Source organism: Triticum urartu, chromosome 3 (assembly GCF_003073215.2).
Source record: "Triticum urartu cultivar G1812 chromosome 3, Tu2.1, whole genome shotgun sequence".
NCBI classification, from domain to species: domain Eukaryota; kingdom Viridiplantae; phylum Streptophyta; class Magnoliopsida; order Poales; family Poaceae; genus Triticum; species Triticum urartu.
Genome location: NC_053024.1, coordinates 643,929,568 through 643,942,305, shown reverse-complemented (window position 1 = coordinate 643,942,305; position 12,738 = coordinate 643,929,568). Strand labels below are relative to the sequence as shown.

Here is a 12,738-nt window from a genome sequence, read left to right as displayed (position 1 = left end):
TGATGTAACCAAGGCGGTAATAGACTTGTTTGAACATGGGGTACTCCCTGAGGGCACAAATGACACTGTTATCGTGCTTATCCCAAAAGGAAAGGACCCTCAGTCCCTGAAAGATTACCGACCCATCAGTCTATGCAATGTCATTTACAAAGTGGTGTCGAAGTGCCTGGTGAACCGACTACGTCCTATCCTGGATGAAATCATCTCAGAAACCCAGAGCGCTTTCATCCCAGGCAGATTGATTACGGACAACGCGATCATTGCCTTTGAGTGCTTCCATAAAATCCAGCATAGCAAAAATACGCGTGATACATATTGTGCGTACAAGTTGGATCTGGCCAAAGCCTATGATAGGGTGGACTGGGGCTTCTTGGAAGATGTACTACGGACGAGTGGTTTTTGCAGCGAATGGACAAACTGGGTGATGCAGTGTGTCCGATCAGTGAGATACTCAGTAAGATGTAATGGTGAGCTTCTGGAACCTTTCTGCCCGTCTAGAGGTCTGCGGCAAGGGGACCCTCTCAGCCCCTACCTATTTTTGTTTGTGGCGGAAGGTCTGGTAAATCTTATAAATCGGGAGATCGTGGCCGGAAGGGTGAATCCTATTAAGATTGCTCGCAACAGCCCTGGAATCTCTAATCTTCTCTTTGCCGATGACAGCTTGTTATTTTTCAAGGCATCCGTAGAGCAGGCCAAGGCGATCAAGAAGGTTCTGGACACCTTCCAGAAGTGCACGGGATAACTGCTAAGTGCAAACAAGTGCTCGATCCTTTTTAGCGAACTATGTCCGACCGAAACAAGAGACGGAATCAAGACAGTTCTTGGGGTGCAGTCGGAGGTCTTTGAGAGCAAGTACTTGGGACTGCCCACGCCGGAAGGGAGAATGAAGAAGGAACACTTCCAACCCATCATGGATAGATTTGGGAAATGATGCAACGACTGGTCTGAGAGGTTCATGTCGTATGCAGCTAAGGAAGTCCACGTCAAATCAGTTGTCCAAGCCCTCCCAACCTTTACAATGAGCGTGTTCAAGCTCTCGAAAGGATTCTGTGAGAAATATGAAAGAATGATTAGGGACTTCTGGTGGGGGGACGAAGAAGGCCATAGAAGGGTGCATTGGATGGCTTGGGAGCGCATGATTAAACCTAAACGGGCTGGTGGTATAGGCTTCAGAGACATGCATCTGTTCAACCAAGCACTCCTTGCTAAACAAGGTTGGAGGCTAATCCAATTCCCGGATAGTTTATGCGCGAGAGTCCTAAAATCAAAGTACTACCCGAATGGTGACCTTCTAGACACCGTCTTTGCCTCGAACACCTCCCCGGTTTGGAAGGCAATTGAATTTGGCCTAGAACTGCTGAAGAAGGGTTTAATCTGGCGAGTGGGCGATGGGAAAAATATTCAGATTCAACGAGATCAATGGATTCCTCGAAAAGAAGGCCTTATGACTGCAGCGTTTATTAGAAGGTCTCGGCTTCGATGGGTGAACCAACTCATGGAAGAGGATGGGAAGGAATGGAATGTAAATTTGATTCGGCAAATATTCCACCAGTTTGATACTGAAGAAATATGCAAGATACCCATCCCAAGGACGGACACAAGAGATTGCATAGATTGGCATGGTGAAAAGAATGGAGTGTTTTCAGTCAGAAATGCGTACAAATTGGCAGCAACCTTATCCCAAAACGAAAACTCAAACCCTTCAAGCTCAACTAGGGATGCGGGTGACCGGAGTATTTGGGATCATATTTGGAAGGCCAAGGTGCCTGAGAAGGTCATAATTTTTGGGTGGAGAGTAGCCACAAATACCCTAGCCACAAAAAGTAATAAATTCAAGAGGACGCTCGAGGTGGACTCAACGTGTAATATCTGCGGCAACGCGGCGGAGGATGAACATCATGCAGTGATCACATGCTCAAAGAGCAGGGCCCTCCGAGAGACCATGAGGAAGGAGTGGACACTACCATCAGAGAAATCTTTCAGAAATACAAGAACTGACTGGCTGCAGGTCCTGCTAGACAGAGAACATGAGGAAATGCGGTCAAAAATCTTACTCTTGTTATGGAGGTGCTGGCACCTGAGAGATGACATGTTACGACACAACGGCAAAGAATCTATCTTAGGCTCTGTACAATTCCTAAAGAAATACGCCGGGGAATTAGTTACAGCGGCAATGGCTGATAATGTGCCCAGGATTGGAGAGGCGGATAATACATGCCGCATACAGGAACAAAGCATGCAGTGGACGGGACCAGTACAAGGCACGGTTAAGCTGAATACCGATGCAGCTTTCCAAGCCGATTCAGGCGAATCCGCTGCTGGAGCAGTCACCAGGGACAGCAAAGGCCATGTGGTTGTCTCACTCTGCAGAAGCCTGTCAGCTAGCCGATGCGTCGAGGAGGCCGAAGCGAAAGCTGCGCTTACCGGGCTGCTTACTCTAGCAAAGTATTACAGAGGCCCTCTGATACTGGAGATGGACTGCCATGCAATCATAGAAGAACTAGCAGTACGGGGACAGCCTTGGTCCCAATGCTACGCTCTGATCAAGGATATTAAACAAGCTCTATCCGTGTTTGCGAGCTACAGTTTTAACCATGTGAGAAGATCATGTAATGAGCTAGCCCACGGGCTTGCTGCGGCCACAAGAACCGCAGGCGATCAGGAGATAGTTGCCAACGTACCGGAAGGACTCGGACCATTGATGGTGTCTGAATATGTACCTCCTGTAGAGTAGATCCTACTCTAGTTCTCAAAAAAGAAAAGAAAAAGATTCATACTTCCTCCGTTCCGCGCTGCATTGCATATTAGGTTTTCAGAAAGTAAAAGAAGTCTATATTTGTCAAAATTTATAGAAAAGAATATACCAATATCTAAATTCAAAATTAGATCACCAGATTCATCAAGAACTGCATTTTACTTTGTATTTTAGATGTCAATAGTTATTCCATACATTTTGTCAAACTTTGCCTTTGAAAAACAAAAGGTGTGCACGGCATATTATGAAACGGAGGGAGTATATGTTGATGCATGACTGCTCCAAACGGATGCGGGGAGCACTACAAATGTCATTTCGTTCATAAAAATATGCATGCACACGTTTCTCCTAAAGAAATCTCTTTTTGAACCTTTTTTTCTAAAAAAACAAATAAATAGTTCTTGGCAGGGGAGGTGAGCTTGGGCTCAAGCTTGAATACGATCTCTTTTCCGATGTTTATAAAGTGAGTATTAATAGGCATTGGGCAAATTTTGTTATGCCTTGCTCAATTTGGTACGGTGTGCACACTGTTTGCGGGCTCTCCAACTCCAAGCACTTTCAGATTCAGTAAGAGCAACTCCAACGGGCCGACTCAAACGGACGGCGTTTTTGTCCAATTTTTGTCCGTTTGGATCGGCCGCCCGCCCGCCATCCGCCCTCTTTTAGTTTTGGGTTGGCAATGCGTCCAACAGGCCGACTCATTTCATGACCGCACGTGTTTAACATCATGTCGTCGCCTTGGTTTTGGCGCTCCAGCGCGCGGGAAAGGCTCGCGCGCTCGGGGGAAAGCGGCCTAGCGCGCACTGGTTTTGGCGCTCCAGCGCGCGGGAAAGGTTCGCGCGCGCCGCGGCCGACGCTCGCTATAAAGAAGGCGCTCCCTCCACACTCTGTCGGCCGCCCACTCTCGCCGTCTCTGCGCCACCATGTCGATCCGCCGTCTGTGCGCTTCGGATTTTCGCGGAGTCCGCGAGCGCCGCTCCGGCGCCTTCTCCGCCGAGATCTGATTTCGCGAGAAACGTCTCGTCCTCGGCACCTTCGACACCGCAGAGGAGGCGGCCCGCGCGCACGACGCGGCGACCTGGCACCTCCTGAGGCCTCGTCGGGATATGAATTTTCTCAACGTGTCGAGCCAGCGGGCGCAGGATCTGGCGCCTCTCCCGCGGCTTTTCACCGACGAGTATCGTCGTGTCCACCGGAGGCGGCAGCGTCGCCTCGCCATCGTAGAGAAGGACGTGGAAGCCTTGGTGGTGTGGCGCGGAGGCTTCCCGCAGGACATCATCGACGAGCGCCAGTTCTACAAGCAATTGAGATCGGAGAGGGACGCGAGGAGGAGGGAGCGAGCCGCCTATCGGGAGGACAAGCGTTCGCGGAAGCAGGCAGCTCAATTGAAACTGAAGCTACGAGAAACGACGGGTTGGGATTTTGAAGACGAGGCGTATGCTGACGCCTACCTTCAGACATCGGAGGAGGACATTACCGAGTCGGAGTCAGAAATCGACGAGTAGTGGTCTTTTCTTTTTATTTGTGTACGCTAGAATTATATATGTATCCATTTTTATCTGAAAAAATGACCGGCGGCGTCGGCGACGTAGCAAGCGGGCAAGGGTATGAATCCAATGTGCCACCGACCAGCGGGCCCGGTGAGGAAAGAGGGTGAACGCGCGCGTCCGTCTTGTGTCCGCATCGACGCAAATCAGGCTCAAAAATTGGTCGAAAATGGATCGGCAGGCGGACAAAAGCGGACGCGCGTCCATTTGGGTCGGCGCGTTGGGCCGGCTTTTTTATCCGCGTCGACCCAAATGAACGGTCGTGGACAAAATGGGTCGCCCCATTAAAGTTGCTCTAACGAAGAAACCCTTTGCGTGGCTGACGCACCAGGCAGCTATTTCAGTTCCACTCCCACTCCCAAGTCTCAATCCTGACAGCACCGAAAAGCAATGCAAACATGCCATCCCACAAGCTGGGTGCACAAACAGATCCACGACAGCCAACGGATCTGTGCCTTGCTTCTGTGCACTACCGCCTCCAATAAGCTCACAGCTCACCCTGTGCATTTCAAAACCGAACCGAAAAACCATACTGAAAATAAACTGAACCGAATCGATTTTATAATTTTTATGATTTCTGGTTTCGGTATGGTTTGAACTTTTCATATCGATTTGAACTTTGGTTTTTATGGTATATACCAAAAAACCGAACGGTTAACCGAATAAACCAAAGTAAAAATAAATTTATATTTCTTGAGATGAACAACCATACAAGTTGTCATTTTTCTTGTATATGAGTCAAATTCACTAATAAGCATGTAAAATTTTCTTGTAACATAGTCATTTTTCTCTTTTTAAAATGCTAAGCACGTCCATAACCATCAACAGATGAATTAATGCATGCATATATACTTATATATATAGTCATATACTATTTATGTAAAATAGTATGTGTTTTGAGTCATAAATTTGCAAATTATTATTACGTCATTTTCAAATTCGCGTCAACTTTGGTTTTTATGGTATATACCAAAACCATACCAAAATAATTTGGTATATACCGAAACCGAACCGTATTTTAATTTCATACTGTATTTACCGAAGTATTAATACCGTACAAACTGAAAAACCGTATAAACCGAACCATGTAAACCGAATAAACCGAACCCACAGGGTGACTCACAGCTACCCCCGGCACCCAAAAAAAAACTAACAACTACAGTATCACCATACCATTGCGGCATCACCGCAGCAAAAGTATCAGGCTTTGGATCAGATGGTTTCCCTTCTTTTATTCAAAAAATAATAAACACCGCAGCAAAATTATCGTCCATGTCACAAAGGTTAACACAGCAAAGAAGCGGAGCCAAAAGATGGTGATCATATTAAACATGGCATTTATATAGTGACAACGTCAATACATCAGACATAACATCAGTGCTAAACTGCTAGACTAGCTAAATCAGTAATCATAGAAATGACCAATGATCGAAATTAGATACGTACATAGGAAAGCACACCCATTGTGGTGCTTACTAATAGAATTCGCTAAATGAAGACAATCGTGAGCTCCGGGTACTGGTGCACTATATACAAACTTACCCCTGTCGCTTCTAGTATACCATAACTTTTGCTCCTGCTTCATGTCTTGGTTTTAGTCTGCTTGGTTGAGTGGCCTGTCTCGCGCTTGTGACGGCTGGAATCTGATACAAACCTGAACGTCTCTGCACACCCTGGCTCGCAGCAAACGTAGGGCCTGTCGCCGGTATGAACCCTGAGGTGCTCCGTCCTGGCCCATGCCCACTTGAAGGCCACGTCGCAGCCCTCCCACGGGCACTTGAGCGGCCGGTCGTCGGTGTGAACCTTGCGGTGCTGCAGCAGATACTTGTGCGTGAAGAACTTCTTCCCACAGCCCTCGACCGGGCAGATGTCACGCTCGTGCAGGGACAGTTCCTTTTTCGTGTCGAAGCTCATTGAGCAGCCGTCGATAGTGCAAGTGTACCCTTCCACGCGCATCGGATGATCTCTTGGAGTTGAAGCCCTCTCCTCTCCTGTAGCTTTCTTCAGTTGCTTCGTCGTTTCGGTGTGAACCTTGTGGTGCTGCAGCAGAAACTTGTGCGTGAAGAACTTCTTTCCACAGCCCTTGACCGGGCAGATGTCGAGCTCATGCAGGGACAGTTCATTTCTCGTGTCGAAGCTCATCGAACAGCCCTCGATGCTGCATGTGTACCCTTCGACGTGCATTGGATGATCTCTTGGGGTCCTCTCCTCTCCTGTGGCTTTCTTCAGTAGCTTCATCGTTTTGGTTCTGGTTCTGTGCTTACGCTGAGAAAACTCCAGCTTAGTGGCAGGGCCCACAGAAGGACCCCCCTTGGTAGCAGATGGGTGCTCCTCATCATCCTTTGCAGCAGTTGGAGCCATCATCTTGCTGTCTCCTTTACTCATGTTCATTTGCTTCTTTGCTTCAACCTCAATCTTCTTTGGTGGCCTTGTTCGCGAATGGGAAGTAGCCTTTGGCTTTGGACGGCAAGCATGACCATCATCCTCCTCTGTCATATCTGATTTTAGCCTGTTTGCTCTATCGGCAATCCTAGAGCTGACACGAGGAACCACTGCAGCTGGCGAGGGGTGGGACACATCAGCAATACCTTTTAATGGTTTCGAGCTGTGCCCCTCAGCTAGTCTGGGCCTCTTGGTGTCTATTGTTACCTCCACAGCCATGTTCCCCCTTTTCTTGCTTGATTTTGGTACATCTGTTATGGTGCCACTATTTCTTTTCGAGGCTTGCACTCCACTAGACTTGTCAGCCTCCTTCGCTTCACTGCTTTCAATTCTCTGAGCTAGGAATGGATGGACCTGGTTTGACATCCATGCTTTCCCACACCACCGGCCAGCCAAGACTACTTTCTTCTGCCTGTCTTGACTCCCCTCGCAATTTTCCCGTTTTACTGGTGAGTTGTCAGGAGAACTGCAGCCAAATGCCCTATAGATGACCCTGTTGTATGGTATTTGTTTGTTATGTAAAGGAGATTTGGCCAGATTTGCACTGTAGTAAAGATTGGTTCCCAGCTTTACAGCCCAATCACTGCTTGTTGGTATTGATTCCTCATCCTGCAGGAGCTCTTCTATCATCTTCCTGTCCTCCATGTTGGCTTCCCTGAAATGGATGTCCTTCCAGCCATGCTCAACTTCCATTTCTGCAGCTAACGACCTTGCTTCTGCTTCTATTTTAAGATATTCTGTACAAACCATAACAAACAAGTCAATTATGCTTTCAGAACCAAGAATCAGTATCATGAGCACCTCAAGCACAACAGGTCTAAATTTAATTCGTGACATTACCAACGTTGATGCGAGTATAATGTGCTTTTGAACAATAACTGCATTAACATATTCAAGTACAATCACAATGAGCCACTGCCCAGTCATACCGAGTAGATGAAGCATTAGAGAGGATGCCACAAGTTCAAAACGCATTAGATTTATAAAAAGGTGCATTGCACTCGATCATGATGAGTAAGCAGCTTGATGGCTAACCTGGACGACATAAAAGAATAACATGGGCCCCACCAATTGCTTGGAGTTGCTTCTCAACCTCGACAGCATGCTCGAGACAAAATACATGCATTCTCGATGAATCCTTATCAATTTTCACAATTGGTTTATTTAAGTTGTCCATCGTGGTTGTAGAGATCCTAGGGTCACCCACAGAGATTGCAGCGCTGTTACATCTAGCATCATTATCTGCACCGCTGGCATCAAGTGGCTCCTTCACAGTCTCTTTTGACCTTGACGGTTCAGGTTGAACCTTCTGTTCCATTGTCCAATAATTATTCTTTAGCTGAAAACCTTGAGACAGTGCCATCTTAAGTTGATATTTGTTTCTTGTGCGAACACCTCTTGGTCCATTCGAAATACCTGAGCCACCAATACACTGAGAGCTCTGGGATGATGGCCTTTGTTGGCATTTAATGCTACTTGAGAGAATCTTCGTTCCGTCTAATTCGCTGGAGTCATGAGAGACCTTAATTTTTTTGTTCCGATTATCTTCATCAGTGTCCGGTTGATTTCCATAAGCAGATGCCAGAAGATCAGGAGCAGAATTTCTAGTGACAGGTCCAGCATCATTGGCATATGGTTCAAAACTGGGTCCTGCATGTTGATCAGGAATACATACATTGCATCAGATAACACAAAAAATGTTGTAAGAGAAAGAAACTAAGATGAAATCCACTTTAGCATAGCAAATGAGCAAAAAAAAAACCCAATTAGAGCTACACAAGTTACATCCATGTATGTTTGTCTCTACAAGCATCGAAGACATCTGCGACTGTTCTCTGTTTTGAATTAATGTGATAGTCCATTGGTCTCCTAGGAGATATGCTCATAAACTAATACTACCTCTGTTCCTAAATACTCCCTCCATTCCGAAATAGATGACTCAACTTTATACTAACTTTAGTACAAAGTTAGTACAAAGTTGGGTCATCTATTTTAGAACAGAGGGAGTATAAGTCTTTGTAGAGATTCCACTATGGAGTGAATCTACACTCTAAAATGCATCTATATACATCCGTATGTGGTCCATAGTGGAATCTCTACAAAGACTTATATTCCCTCTGTCCCAAAATAAGTGTCAACTTTGTACTAACTTCAGTCCAAAATTGTACTAAGCTTGAGACACTTATTTTGGGACGGAGGGAGTATTTAGGAACGGAGGGAGTATTACGCAATGAGCAATCAAATTTATCAAGTGGCACATTTTCCATGCAATAAGCAATGCATCCTGTAATTCTGGATACCGTCTCTGAAAGAATAACATACATTATTCTGTGGTGGGCAACGTAGCATGATCAAGGAATGGAAGTTTCAAGGCTATGCTCTTTTTTAGCTGTGAAATTTTAAAGAAGGTTATACGTTTCCAATAAAATAAAATCAGAAGGCCAAATCTGCATCCATTTTAACCACTGAATTCCGAATGGTCTAGTTATTTATTTACTTTTGAGAGTCCAAATGGTCTAGTTATAACTTCTAAGAGATTATAAAATCATAAATAATCTGTTGACTACTTCAAGAACTTATGCAAATATCAGTAACTCGGCGAATAAAGAAGCCCATGCTGATCAGGAAAAAGGGAAGACGAGTCAACATAAAAACTTGATGCTATATGTTGTAAAATATGTAACTTACGTAGAATGCCACCATTGGTCCCTTCACTTCCAGCTGCATTAGCCAGATGACTCCCACCAGAACCAACAAGCTGATCATTGATCGAATTATAATCAGAAGACATGAAGTATTTTGATGCACACTCTCTTGGTTTGATGACAGCAACACAGGAGAAACTTAAAATCCCACAGCTGACACAGGATAATAAGCCCTGATCTAAGAGCCCAGCAGCACTGATTACATCCTCCTTGTCACCTTCTGCATTATGTGAATCATGTGTACATCTTGACAACTTGGATTTAGGTATTAATTGGGATCTTGAACGCAAAGCTGAAAGAACAGGACCATCATGAGCATTTATAGGAAGAATAATACAAGAAGATCCATCATTCAGAAGACAACTAAGCAGTTCATTATCTTGAATAGCATTTTGGACAAATAACTTCTTGACCAATTGTCCCCCTTCACCCTTCTTCTTCTCCTTCAGTCTAGAACTGCGTGGTTCCATTGTCCCAATGGACGGGTCCCTAGATATATAACAGTTGGAAAACAATAAGTAAAAGGTCCACAAAAATATACAAAAAGCATTGCGCTGGGTGCCAATTCCAAGCACAGAAAGAGAGCTCCAACGATATATACGTGAACAAAATTCCCAGATTGAAACGTTGTCACTAAGTCATGGCTACTGTAAGACACAGAACGGAAAAATATACAACTTCCTTTCATGGTTACCAGACTATATCATTAAACCAGGGCTACTTTAAGACACACAAATGAAAAATATACTTCCTTGACTGGGTCAGAGAAACTTAAAGTGGAACATCAAATATTGTCAAGCACTGGTCACAGAACCATATATTATGATTTAACATACATGAAAGTTGCAGATTTCACACCTGCTGACCAATTATTTTCAGGTGAAAACATGATATAAGTTGGACAATAACAAGGAATTATAAGAACGGCATATTTTCTGTATTGAGGCAGGAAGCTAACAGAATATCTCATAAGAACAGTATGCATCATGAAGCATGCAATTTGTGTCAAATACCTGATGCACATTGACAGTGCAAGTTCGTAAAGCAGTTGATAGTGCGACAGCATGGGAGGTTGATTGATTGAGGCTCTCCTGACTGCTGCCTCTTTCGCTACTCTCAACCATTCAGGAGTAGCTATATTTGATGCCTCACCGCAGTTGAAACCTGCCCAAATCGAATTGGTCCACATGGGGTTATTATAAATTGCAAGAGCCAACAAAGTGATGGCCACGTAACAGCTAAAGTTCAGTTTTCCAATGGCATGCTAGAGGAACGAAGTACCCTCATGTGTTCACTAGAAATACACATCCTGCATTTGCATATTGCACACCAGCCTAGATGAGATGAATTGACGAAGGCCCCATGTCAAGATGCATAAACAAACTCAGGACAGGGATACGTTAATATAACTATATATAAACCCAGGGTCGTGCTTGCAAAAATCATCTAGCAAACCTATGTTTAACACAACTACAGGTTTTGGACATGATGTTTGGCACACACTGGACATGCATAATTGCGTATGCATGCATCAACCAGAAATGCAGTGTACGAAAGGAGAATTTTCCGTGATGTTAACTGGTGCGAGCGCTCACCATGGCTGAAACCGCAGTGATATGATCCTGGGAAGGTGACCACGAACTCCCCTGCATTCTGCACCAACCTGTTCCAATGCACAGAACCAGGCCCCCGTCAACAACCACACACACACACACGTATCATCAGATCAAATCGTTCAAAATCGGGAGAGAGCAGCACCTGCAGCAGGGCACCCCCGAGCCGACGAGCAATTCAGGGGACAGCAGGGTCGTTTTCTGCCCCAGCGTCGCGAATGCTTCTGCACCGCAATTTGACGGAACCACCATGCAGTCAGAGCAACAGAGGACACGGCGGAACTAGCACAGGAAACAACAAACGGCTGTCCTCACCTAGGGCGTTCACCTCCCCGGCGTAGCCGTGCACGCGCACGACGTCCTCGAAGGCGAGCGCGGCGTCGCGCGGCACCCCGTACCAGGTCTTGGCGGCGCCGAGGTGCATGTAGTTGAGGCTGTGGAGGTCGTGGTCCTCGACGTGCCAGGCGAACCAACTGAAGAGCATGCCGACGTAGAGCATGGGCGTGGTGACCCCGGGCACGTCCTCGCGCATGAACCGCAGCAGCGATCCGGGGCCCCTGGCGGCGGCGCGCATGTTCCAGGCCGTCTCCCCGACGTGCGCGGGCTGGGGGTTTCCGGGGCGCGCGGCGCAGGGGGGGAAGCCGGAGCCGGGCATGTCGCTGGCGTAGTCGACGGTGACGGGGCGGTCGGCGGAGGCGGCGCGCCAGAAGAGCGCCTCGTGGTCGAGCGGGGAGAGGCGGTCGCCCTGGAGGTGCCTGGAGGCGGGGACGCCGAGGCGGGCGAGGAGCGGGCCGCGCGCGGCGGCGGCCCGGGACTCGAACTGCGGGAGCGTGTAGCGGCGCGCGGAGAGCCAGACGGTCTGGAGCGCTGGGCGCGGGCGGCGCGGGCAGAGGCCGAGGTACTGGTGGCGGACGGGGAAGGACGGGGGCTGCGCGTGGTCGTCGGCGTCGGCCTTGTCGTTGGCGGCGAGGGAGCGGGCGATGTTGGCGAGGGTGGCCTTGCGGGGCGGGCGCGCGCAGGGCGGCACGACCTTGCAGATGCCGAAGGGCGCCGCGGCGGGCTCGATCCTGAGCAGGTAGGCGACGGGGTCCGCGAACTCGGCCGCCGTGGGGTGGAACTCCGGCGCCAGCGGCAGGGCCCTCAGCCACGGCGGCACCGCGTCGCTCGACGCCCCGGGCGAGGGCGGCGGGGGCGGCGACGACGGCATCGCGCTCGGCGGGCGGTTTCCGCTCAGACGCTACACGCGCATTGGGGTGGGGTGGGGAGGCGGGGCAGAGGGGAGGAGCGGAGAGGTTTTGCCGTTTTGGGGCCCGGGGGTTTGCGTGGAGCGCAGAGGAGGAAGGCGGAGGGGAGGGGAAGGGCGCGTCCAAAGTAAAGCCTGCGCGCTTTTGCCGAACCGCAGCGGTTGGTTCGTCGTGGCTGTGGACTCGAGTCTTGGTTGGGTCGTTTGCCCGTCCGTCTGCGGTTACCGGCTTACCACTGTGCGCCGGTGGCGCGGTAAGTCGGTAACTACACGTGCGCGGTTTCTTTCTCGCTTGCGGTTGGTTGGGGCCTTCGCGGAGAACTGCATCCTCCCAGTCACAGAAATACGTAACGGCCCTTTCATCAGAAAGAAAAAAACGTAACGGCGCCCAGTGCCATTTTCCTTTTCTTTTCCCCTAATAACGAAGATGCCT

General features: G+C 48.1%; 1 protein-coding gene across 1 annotated transcript; it reads right to left on the bottom strand.

The window, feature by feature from the left end:
* Positions 1-5,604: 5,604 nt before the first annotated feature.
* On the bottom strand, positions 5,605-12,708 carry LOC125545630 (lysine-specific demethylase JMJ705-like). The gene is made up of 7 exons (XM_048709642.1): positions 11,378-12,708; positions 11,208-11,286; positions 11,045-11,112; positions 10,463-10,613; positions 9,433-9,938; positions 7,780-8,394; positions 5,605-7,481 (listed from the first exon to the last, which is right to left on the bottom strand). The coding sequence occupies exons 1-7, from the start codon at positions 12,267-12,269 to the stop codon at positions 5,884-5,886; spliced, it is 3,909 nt and encodes a 1,302-aa protein (XP_048565599.1). The 5' UTR covers positions 12,270-12,708; the 3' UTR covers positions 5,605-5,883.
* Positions 12,709-12,738: the final 30 nt, after the last annotated feature.